General features: G+C 41.3%; 1 protein-coding gene across 1 annotated transcript; it reads left to right on the forward strand.

Moving 5' to 3' along the window:
• The first annotated feature begins 5,845 nt into the window (after positions 1-5,845).
• LOC122132153 (transforming growth factor beta-3 proprotein-like) lies at positions 5,846-10,988 on the forward strand. Its single transcript, XM_042706956.1, has 7 exons — positions 5,846-6,522; positions 7,838-7,998; positions 8,429-8,558; positions 8,783-8,884; positions 9,386-9,551; positions 9,954-10,107; positions 10,450-10,988. The coding sequence occupies exons 1-7, from the start codon at positions 6,177-6,179 to the stop codon at positions 10,606-10,608; spliced, it is 1,218 nt and encodes a 405-aa protein (XP_042562890.1). The 5' UTR covers positions 5,846-6,176; the 3' UTR covers positions 10,609-10,988.
• The last annotated feature ends 622 nt before the right edge of the window (positions 10,989-11,610 follow it).

The raw sequence follows: 11,610 nt of genomic DNA on the forward strand, positions 1-11,610 counted from the left end.
TGAAGTCTAAGTATATATGTTTGTGAAAGTTTTTTTCTGTTTCTTTTGTCCCCCCTCTGATCTTTGGTCAAGGATTGCTGGGGTGCAGTAGCAGTCATAATAAGCCAACTACATATGTAGATAACTGTGTCAGATCTGGTCAAAGTGCAGAGTTTGCAGAGTCAACTGCCTTTCTGGTGCTTGTGCCTGCATGCCACTCAATGCAAATGTCATGTGCTTCTTACCGTTGCATGAAGTAAGAACAAACAGAAAATCAAGACGCAACAAGAAGCCTCTGAAGTCCTGCTGGACAGAACAGATTAACACTAAGTAGATATGATGACAAATTAAATTATGCCCCACAGCCCCCTGAAATCTGTCAGTGCAGGCTACCATCTCCCTTTTTTTTTGCCCTTTAACTCAGACTCAGAAAAGGTGACAACATAGAAGCTGATGAAATATCGGATCCCCTTCCGGGCATTGTTTTTAAGCTATATGAACACATACACGCTTATAGCCTTGACCGTACACACAACCATAACAGAAGAGTTAATAATGGTTACTAAATCTGGTTGCAGGCTAAAACCTGCTGCCTTATTTGAGCTTGACCTCTTTGAAGAAGAATACCCATACACCCATGTCATAATTAACCTGTAGCTAGTGTGGGTTACAGCTCTAAACTTGCCAAAAGAATGTCATGGATAAAAGTCGGGTGCTGCTACAGAGTGCAGCCAAAATATAATTGTGCTACTGAGCCAACAAACTGTCTGTCCATCTGTCTGTCTATAGGTCTGATCTGGCACATCTTTTTTTTTTTCAGAGTAAAAATCATTTTGAAGTTAATCAGCCATCACACTGATCATAGAACACAACGGCATATTTGGATATACTTCCTATACAACCCTAATGTGCATTCAATGTCCGAATTATCACATAATGTCACATAATGCCACTGGGTGTGGATGAGGGCATCATATCGCATCATAAAATGCTCTGACAAGTCAAGACTGTGTGACATGGTTCTGTGGGGCACAGGCCTCTAAAGACTAAAGAATTTAAATGAGACTAAATGCCACTTACCTCATTATCTGTCTTTTCTGTGAAGTATGGCCAGACGGGTACTCCGTGAGCACTGAGGTGCTGGTTATTGTCAGGGGTAGTGACAACACGCTGTCAGTGGAGAGCTAAGAAAAGGTGTAGCAAGATAGCCTGTCCTGAGAAGAATAAGGTTTATTAACCACAACTTTCAGTGGCGTTTGCATGGAGCCAATGTCCACGCAAGTCAACGCAGCTTCTTTGGCCGGTCACTTTCCATTTTCTTTCCATCACATTTGGATAAACAAATATGCTTGTCTGGGTTCGTCAGCCACCCTCTGTGTTATGTAAGAAAATACTTTGTGTATGAGGTGTGTTCATCTTTTGTCGTGTCCTGGATGTATTTTGGATGCAACAAAGTGTTTATGGGGAGTGTAACAAACTACAACAATGGGCAATACAAGTATCGCTAACAATATACGCCTGTAAGGATAGACGGTATCATTTACACCTCATACAGTAATGTCACAGGTCATAAAGACAGGATCAATATGCTGTGGTTGAAACTTTAGCTGTATAACACGTTCTCATGATATCATAAAACTTTCTGCTGTGGTTACCTGCATACGTAGTTGTTTGCTTCCCACCACAAGCATGTAAATTCGGTCCACCAATGCCGTAATCAAAATGAGAGAATGATCTTAACATCCCTGCTACTGATTTGCCTAAACAAAACTAGACTGTTCAAACATCACGTCAAAGAAAAAAAATACCATTTTAAAGAACTATCGTTTTTATAGGTGCCAATGACATTATTGTACATAATGACATTAAATACAGTTGCTTAAGTACAACACATGTGACATTAAATTACACATTTAAGTTTTCACTTAGCACTTCTATCCATCACAACTCACAGTACAGTACATTGCAGATATAGATTTTTATCAGTGTGGTCTTAGGGTATTTAACCTTGTTCTTGTTAGCACCTTGCTCTCCCACTTAACCTCCACTAGTGCAGACATTGCACCGACATGTCTGACTGCTTCTGATACAATTATTCGCTTAGATCACATACCGTGTTTGCCGACAGTAAACCTTCTCCTTGTGGTTCATTTCCTGGAGTCAGAGGGCACAAAAAGGTGACATATTTTAACCCCAAAGGGTTTTGTTGTTTGCCCAAATGAGCCCTTTGGGTCTTTGAGGAACAGGAATGTACTGAAAAGACTTTGGATGCTTGAAAAGTTGGTGCAAACTAGGACGGCTCCTCTGCAAATCATTTGAAAGTAAAACTAGCTGGGAGCATTTCTCTTTTGCCTATGTAAAGTAAAAAAAGGAGCCTTTTTTTTTTTAAAGGTGTGTGTGCTTTTTCATGTTTCTTAGTGTGATGGCTGTGTGAACACAGTGATTATCAGGTTAACACCTCAAGATTGTGCATAAGCTATAGATCTCTTTCCCTCTGGTTGTTTTTCTTGGCCTAGATTGAGAGCACTGAAAAAGACAGTATATGACACTCCGGGCTGAAGCCAAATCTGTAGAAAAAGCTATCCTTTATGTTCGGCATTTAAAAGGGTTTTTAGAAAAGCATCAGCATGAGTATGTGGCCACATTCCCATTAGTTTACAAAGAGTAGGGCGGTGTATGACCTTGTGTGGCCTTGAAAGTCATCTGAGCAGGACAATGGTATTCAATCAATGAATCTGAATGAATGTTGGTGGTGGTCGGAGGGGCCGTAGGCGCTGATTGGCAGCCACGCTTCTGTCAGTCTGCCCCAGGGCAGCTGTGGCTACTGAGGTAGCTTACCACCACCGGTATGACTGTGTATGAATGACTGGACTGGACTCTGGACTCTGTAAAGCGACTTCGGGTATATAGAGAAGCGCTATATAAGATTGAATTGATTGATTGGTTGATTGAATGGTGGACATATTCAGTTTTTGTCACGAGCCAGCCCAGTTCCTCCAGATCCTGACCCGTGTTTCTCTATGTCTGGCCATTTTGTGCTGTTTCGTGTGCCATGCTACCAGTTTGTCCATGCCATGTTTTTATTCGACCCTGCACATCCTGGTCTCTGATAAGCGTCCGAGCCTATAGCTAGCCCTGCTGCCTTCACACTTTCTCACCTCATCAGCCTCAGCATTTAAACCCTGCCTGAACGCTTACTTGTGGCTGCATGAACATCAAAGTCAAGTCTCCGGCCATCATGCACTGTGTCTCTGTGCTGGTATTTGACTCTGCCTGACATTTTTGGATCTTGAGTTTTGGAAATGTTGACCTTTTTTCATTACTGTTAGTCAGCCTGCCTGGTCTTTTTACTTTGCTCTTGTTCAGCTAAATTCCTCTGCTCTCACTGGATTCTGCCCGTCTCTGTGTGTCACTGTGTGGACTGATCTCTGTGAAACTTACTTTGCCCGGCGGCTTGTATCAGTTGTATTTCTATTAAATTAAAATCCTATTCATAACTCTGGTCTACCGTGTCTGCTTCTGGGTCCTAGTTTTTCTACCTTCGACAGTTTTGGGTTGATCCACAATTACATAACTAAAATCAGGCACAAACTGAATTTTCAAAAAAATCTCATATGTAGGGGCAATTGCTCTATCATTAGCTTAGCTGCACTTTAGAGTTTATCAATCAATCAATCAATTCAATTTTATATAGCGCTTCTCTATATACCCGAAGTCGCTTTACAGAGTCCAGAGTCCAGTAGTCATACACACACAGTCATACCGGTGGTGGTAAGCTACCTCAGTAGCCACAGCTGCCCTGGGGCAGACTGACAGAAGCATGGCTGCCAATCAGCGCCAACGGCCCCTCCGACCACCACCAACATTCATTCAGTTTAAAAAGGTTTTAAAGGAGTCACGTGGCTTCTTAAGCCCCATTGTTGTGTCATATGCACCTGTGGTTTACCCTACAGCTCAGGTTAAGGTTGATTTTCAGTTGCTGTGTCATCACGAAATCTCACAACTGCCACTATATGTTGCTTTTTTTGCATTTTAGCTTAAACCTAGGGCAATGATGGTTTAAAGGTGCTATGTATAATAATTTTAGTTTAAAACATTTAGAAAATTAACTAGAAATGGCTACGGAAGGGGGATCTGGGATATTAGGGATCTGGGATGACCACCAATTCATTCGAGGATGACATCTAATGACCTACAAAAAGAATGGCAAACGGCAGCTCGGGTGAAGAGCATGGTGAGGACGGTTTGAAACATGCAGGAGCAGGGCTGAAGTCCTGCAAATATAGAAAAAAGAGTAAGGTCGTCACCTCCGAGTCCAGCTTTCAGCTGGGTGTGCTTCAGCAAGGCTGGAATCAGGCAGATTTGTCTCTGTGAAGGACACATTAATTAATCCACATACAAGGTTATCCTGGGAAACAACTTGCTTTCCTCTGCTCTGACAATGTTCCCCTATAACTGCCAGGATTGTTTTTTTTTTCAACTCAGGAAATGCTCCATGTCACTCAACTAAGTCAATCAAGGTGTGGATGGAGGACCACCAGATCAAGACCCAGTCCAGACCGAAACCTCATTGAATACCTCTGGAATGTAATCAAGAGGAAGATGGATGGCCACAAGCCATCAAACAAAGCTGAGCTGCTTGACGTTTTGCACTAGGAGTGGCATAATGTCACCCAACACGTGAAGGACCACATGCCAAGATGCATGAAAGCTGTGATTGAAGATCAGGGTTATTCCACCAAATATTGATATCCGAACTCTTCCTACCTTAAAACATTAGTATTTAATGGTTTAAAAATGAATACAGTTGTGTTTTCTTTGCATTATTCAAGGCCTGAAAACACTGCATCTTCTTGTTATATTGACCAGTTGTCATTTTCTGCTCTAAATGACAAAAAAAAAAAAATGATGAGAAATGTACCTATATACCTATAGATAGTCTGGCGTCTTAAATGTTTTCCAGAACTGTATTACAGCCCTCTTTTTACTGATCGGTTTCTGTTTTGTTTTTTTTGCTGTGTGAAGTGCATGCATCAGCTCAACGTGTTAGCAGAGATTTAACTGCACATTGTACATTTAAAATATACAGAGCAGATTGACAAAGTACATGACCTTACAGGCACATCGGTAGAGAGATTTAGGTAATTGTCGTGTTCTTGTATACCATAATCAGAAGTAGAATATTAGACACTCTGAGGAAGTGCATGATCTTCTTCTTGTTGAACTCTAGATGGTGCAACATAGCAATAAACACGAGGGCACAGAGCGGAATATTCCAGTAGCTGACCCAAAGAAAAGTCTTCAAAGTTAGGACATAGATCTTCCATTGATGACAAAGGATGAGTGTATGTGTGGTAATTAAATGTCTTGAAAATAGTTCTCTTCACAAAATCATAAAAGTTTTCGCGGATGTGAAACCCTGATGGTGAATGACAGTGAAGATGGATTGATCATAGGCTATATTTGTTACACGTATATATTCATATTCAGTAGAGTTTATATTTACAAATGAATCGTAGTCTTCCAAATATGCAGATGTTTTACCGCAGTGTTGGAAATGTGTAGTCACAAAAAGGCATGGTAAGCCTAATGTGAACCTCATGAGCTGAAATGGAAATGACTCGGTGGCACTCAGCTGCCATCAGTTGGTTTTTTTTTCTGTGGGGGAAAAAAATAACTTAAACCAGGTCAAGTTAAGATTGTATTGTACTGTCAAACGGCAAGTTTATAGGCAAATCCTTATTTAGGAGGAGGCTCGATTGTCTCAGGAGTAATTAGCAAAGTCACTCTGTAGAATCATCAGTCATGAGCAAAACCGCATCATATTCACGTGAACGCGCGCTTGTGTCATGACGTTAGCTTGAGTATAGCCCCTCCTGTCCTGTTACCACCTGCAAGGATACGAACATAACGGGCAATTAAGGTTCTTGGATAAGTGGAAGTAATAAGTAGAAGCTAATTCGGAGGGGCGACAGATAGGGCATATGCGGCGTCCTGGTCAGAGAAGGTCCAGGGGTGACAGAACAATTAAGCAAAAAAAAAATGCCGAGTATTTTAAACACCTGGATTCCCATGTAGGCTACTGAATAAAACGATGAGTGACCCATCACCATCAAATTCCTTTCACGTGCCACGTTGGAGATCGCAGAGATCTATCCGCTTCGGGGACCATACGTAGCCTATCCTTAAAAACCAGGATGTATCTGATACAGGTGCTTTGGGTTTTCACACTTTTAAGGCATGTAATAACGGATCACTCTCCGTCCGCATGTACGAAATTGGAACTCGATCACCTGAGGAGGAAAAGAGTGGACGCAGTGCGAGGACAGATCCTAAGTAAGCTGCGACTTAGCAGCCCCCCAGACGAACTTGTTTCCAATGAGGTGCCGCTGCAATTTCAAGCGCTCTTCAACAGCACCAAAAAACTTCTACAGGAACTTATTAAGGAGCGACAGCACAACTGCGGCAGTACGAACCCAGAAGATGACTACTATGCCAAGGAAGTCCTCAAAGTCAACATGATGGACGAACTGATAGAAAACGGTAAATTTGTATTCTGGACCGTAGGCCTACTTTAATGCGAAATTCACGCACGGTCTTATGTAACAGATCTACCAGCATTCTCACTCTTATAGCATAGGTGTGTATACACAGAAGATTTTAAACTGTTTTGTCCTCAGTGTAGGCTATATAATAAAATATTTGTTCTACGGCCAAACAAAGCCTGTAGTGTTCTCTCGGTTGGCGGTATGGTAACACTTTCTAGTCCATCAAATGCCATTGGACAATGTAATAATGTATTCTTATGTCAAGTGTAATTTCAAATCTTCTTATTTAACCACACAAACTTGAATGTGAAATAGCCTACATAGTGTAATGTTCATTCGAGGTAATTAGTTGCATAAATGAGTTGCATAAAAACTGTTCTACTTAGCAACTCAAAATAGACTTTACTTGTATGCTTGGCATTATGTAATGGCTGCGTCAGATAAATAACAGATCTCTTCATCTCCATTCTTACGTAAGCAATCAATACCTAAATATCAGATGTGGTGCGTTCAGAGCTTTTGTTAATGAGGCCTCAGTCAGCGTTGGCTAAATAAACACCTCCAAGTTAACAGCAAGTTATATTAAATTACATTAGGTTTTAACAACCTGTCGAAGCCATGTCAGAAATTATGAAAGCGCAATATAAAAGCCAGTTGATTTGTAAGAATGACTTTTCTTCTTTTGTGGGGGATTACGTTTATTGCAGGTATACAATTAGGCTATTCAATCTAGAATATATTATCATAATGGACTGTTGATTTTGTTTGTGAGAGCGAACTCAGGGAGATAGTGGGGCTGCCATAGTGAAAAAGGGATAAGATTCAGCTCAGAGGGTTCATGAATGCAAACAAAACTACAAGGATTCCTTGTGCTTAATGCAGAGGAAGGGTTGACCTCAAGGTGGTGTTGGTATAGGCATTTGTCTCGCTATGTTAGTGTTGCACAGGCTTATTCAAATGGTTCATGTGTTTGCTTGAGCAAAAGATGCTGAAAAGATGATTAGTATTCTAAGTTTAAACAATGACTTTGACTTAGTTGTAATATTCCAGCTCATATAGCTCTTCAAACTAATTGCTTTGAGATTCGAGTGTTTAAATATTCGTAATGTAAGTAAATATTAGTCAGCTTGATGTTTGAAAACTGAACATGAGATTCATGACTAAATAGTGATTCAAATGAATACAAATCATTTTATTTTTGTGTTTTACAAATAATTAAAAAAGGTATATCACATCAGGATGAGGTGTCAAGTATACAGCTTACGGTGCATTGTGGCAATGCCATTTAATTGTTGTTCCACTTATTGCAGGTGGCGTTCATGATTGTCCGAAGGAAAATTCCAGATTTTTCCGTTTCAGTGTTACAACCCTTGAGAGGAATGCCAGCAGCCTGTTCCGTGCCAAGTTTCGGCTTCTGCGTGAACCAAACCCTAGGGCCAGGCAGAGTGAACAGCGCATCGAGCTCTATCAGGTCTGTCCAGCTGAAGATCTGCAATGACAAAAGGACTAGTGAAACAGGGTAGAATGAGAGATAGGTAGACACCACATAGATTGAAATGCATAGATAGTGCAGGCACCAATGAAGTTAGGGCTAGTACAGATAAGGCCATGCATACTTAGAAGTACTCTTAGAGGTATAGGTACTCAGATGAAGGCAACATGAATGGTTTCATTTTCTCATATGTCTATCCATTATGCATCCTAACTGCGGTGCATGTCAAGGTGATTTTTACCGCCTATTTTTCAGCCTGTCAGCTTCAGCAAAGTACATGAGTATTGACGCTTATTTGTATAAAATTAAATTAAGAGCACAATCAGTCTGCAAAAATAGTGTCCTTGTGCTCGGTCTGATGTGGATGGTTGTCAGATTTATGGACTAATACAGATTATTTGCTCCTCAGAGACGTAGGGGTGAAAAAGATGGGTCCACCAGGCGCTACATTGAAGGCAAAAATGTCCAGACTAAAGGTGCTGCCGAGTGGATCACATTTGATGTAACAGAGACGGTTAGAGATTGGCTGATGCACCCAGGTAGGTGGCAGAGCTGAAGCAATCCAGCAATCAGGTGTAAAATCATATAGTGATCATAAATCACAGTTAACCACATGACACAATCTTAATTCCTTATTGCTAATATACAGAAGTATATTACAATGCAATGCAATACATCCCTTATTCCTTATTGCAAATATACAAACCTAGCTCTGAGATTAGATCCATTGACCATAACATCTTCCACTTGTTTTCATCCATAGAAAACAATCTTGGTTTAGAGATTGGTGTGCATTGTCCTTGCCAGTCCATTAATGATGACGTCACCAACAACGAAGATGAAGTACTCGAAGTAAAGTTCAAAGGTAATCAAACCACTTTCCGCAGAGGAGTAGGGTGACCATTGATGGTGTGTGTGCGGGTGGTTGTGTTGTGTGTGTGTGTGTATGTGTGGGGGTTGGTGTTTGTAATGCCTGGCAGTCTCCTTTTTATTGGGGAGCCACTGTATTTTACACTGCATTTAGCTCTGTTTGTATTGTTGCCCAGTTCATAGGGAAAGGGGATAATGAGTTAAATTCCAGGACATACATGATTAATTCTGCACCCTATATGTACCTGCTGAATTCATAAATGTAATGAACTGCATTGTGCCCTGAATGAGTCATACTTCTAATTCTAATATTTATCAAAAGTTTTATTCTTACTTACAGTGACACACATACACAGGGAAAGTGTCTGTATTCCTTTAGTATTCGTAGCCTCAGTATAGGTGCAAGAGCTCCATTTGTATAGGTTTTGGACCTATAGGGAAGCAGCGACTATGGACACATGATGTATGGCTGATTTGTGTTTGCTGTCTCCTGTAGGAGTGGTGGGCAGGGAGGAGAAGAGGCGGGGGGACCTGGGGAGACTGAAGAAGCAGAAAGAGGAGAGTCTGCCTCATTTGATCCTGATGATGCTGCCGCCCCATCATTCCAGCACAAAACCAAATCACCGCCGCAAACGGACACTGGATACCAACTACTGTTTCTCGTAGGCCTCTCCCTAATAAGGAAACGCAATAATGAATCATTTCCCTCTGATAAACAGCCTTTCTAACGGTCTGTGTTAAAGAATTGTTTAGGCAGTTTTTATATAAAAGATGCGAATGTTTTACATTTACTCAGAATACTACATAGCCTACTAACCCATTGTCATGGATGGACGTATTTTTCATTACTACTCCTGATCTTGATGGATTTTTTTAAGTGCTTTTCTCTGTGAAGAACCCTGCATGAAATGTTCTTTGAGGGTTCTTCACATGAGTGCCTGACCTGAAATGATCAGTGACCTTCTATTCTCTACCAGCTCATGAACCTTCAAAGGATTTTAAAATTCTTCCTTATTCTTGCTGCCCATTTCTTTTTCTCCCTGGGGTTCCAACTGCTCCATCAGTAACTATGAGGAGAACTGCTGCGTCCGCTCACTCTACATCGACTTCCGCCGGGACTTGGACTGGAGGTGGATACATGAACCCAAGGGTTACTATGCCAACTACTGCTCTGGGCCTTGCCCCTACATGCAGAGCTCTGACGCTACACATAGTACGGTAAGGACACTACTTCTAGAACTATATTAATGTCTGCTATTTCTCGTCTGCCTTCTCCTTCCCATCACAAACAGTGTACAACTAAATTAACATGGCAGCAAAGCAGAGGTTTGTGTCACTTTAACAACTGGAACAGGTGATGTGCAGATGTAGATGTAGACAAATGACTGAAATGTCTTTATTAATTAGTGACGCTACGTAGGTGACCACCACATGGCTCACTGATCCAAGGTTTGAGCTTTAGGCAACAGGTTCTGGTTAAAGGTTAAGCCTGTGACTAAAATCGTTGTGACACTGGTCTATCCCTGGCTTAAACCTTTTCTTCTCTTAAAATACCAACAGCTGCTGAGTCTGTACCAGACGCTGAATCCAGATGCCTCCATCTCGCCCTGCTGTGTACCCCAGGAGATGGAGCCCCTCACCATCCTCTACTTCTCTGGCCGCAACCCTAAAGTGGAGCACCTCTCCAACATGATTGTCAAGTCCTGCCGCTGTAGCTGACTGAGAATAGTGAGAGAGCGCCCGAGTTGGCCTCGTCATGTTAGCATGTGGGAAGTTAGAGCACGTGTTGTGCATCAATGTCAGGTTAAGGGCATGCTTCAACACTGCTGACTAAGGTTATGGGTGCAGCCATGCGTGAGGGGTCATGTATGGATTCTGATCCTATTCCAGGATTTGGACTTACAAAAGGAATGGCACAATGACAAGAGAGTTGAGGTCAGATACTAAGCCCATAGGATTTCATGTTTTTTTTTTTTTTGTATTATCTGATTATTGTCCCCTACAGATTGCCTTTTTTTTGTGGGGCAATCCATACATGGAAAGTATCACAATGCATTATGCTTTTTCACGTTATAATACAAGGAATTCTATGAATTAAACTCAATGGTTTACCTCAATTATGCCACATAGAAGGGACAATGAGTCAAAAGGTAGAGACTATCAGGACTTTTTGCACTCGACAATGCATGTATTATGTCAAATCTGGATCCCTTGCTAGTTTAAACTTAGTCTGTAGAATACAGAAGAAAATGTAGACATATATGCCCATAGTAGTTCATCAAAAAAAAAAAAATCTTTTCATGTTTGATTAAAGCAAACATTTAACTGTGAATATAAAGTAAAATAAATAATTCTGAATGAAAGATGGGTCATTATTTATTAACACGTGAGTCTGGTATGAATTTTAAGCAATTTTGTTTTTTATCCATAGCCCCTTTCTGTGTTCCACTGTCTAAATGATCACAAAATGCTCCCAGGAAACCCATTAAGGCTTAAACACTGATGGATATGTGCTGACAAGTGGTCAGGGAGAATGCAGTTTCCAGTCTCTCTCTCACACTCCACCAGGCCACCCCCCTCGTTAGGCCAACAATGACAGGGGCCCCAGAAACCCTCCCCATGTATTCTGAGTGCAATCAGGCGACGTTCACAACCGCCCCCGACCTGCTTGAAAAGTGCCGTGGTAGTGAAAAAAAAAAAAAAGCTGCTGCTTTAGGCATT

This window comes from Clupea harengus, unplaced genomic scaffold (genome assembly GCF_900700415.2).
Source record: "Clupea harengus unplaced genomic scaffold, Ch_v2.0.2, whole genome shotgun sequence".
NCBI lineage: Eukaryota > Metazoa > Chordata > Actinopteri > Clupeiformes > Clupeidae > Clupea > Clupea harengus.

Bases quoted from the DNA above. Each gene is read 5' to 3' on its own strand.
- LOC122132153 (XM_042706956.1), top strand. From the start codon at position 6,177: ATGTATCTGATACAGGTGCTTTGGGTTTTCACACTTTTAAGGCATGTA. The intron at 6,523-7,837 runs GTAAATTTGTAT...CACTTATTGCAG, and splicing joins GGACGAACTGATAGAAAACG to GTGGCGTTCATGATTGTCCG. The intron at 9,552-9,953 runs GTAGGCCTCTCC...CTGCTCCATCAG, and splicing joins GATACCAACTACTGTTTCTC to TAACTATGAGGAGAACTGCT.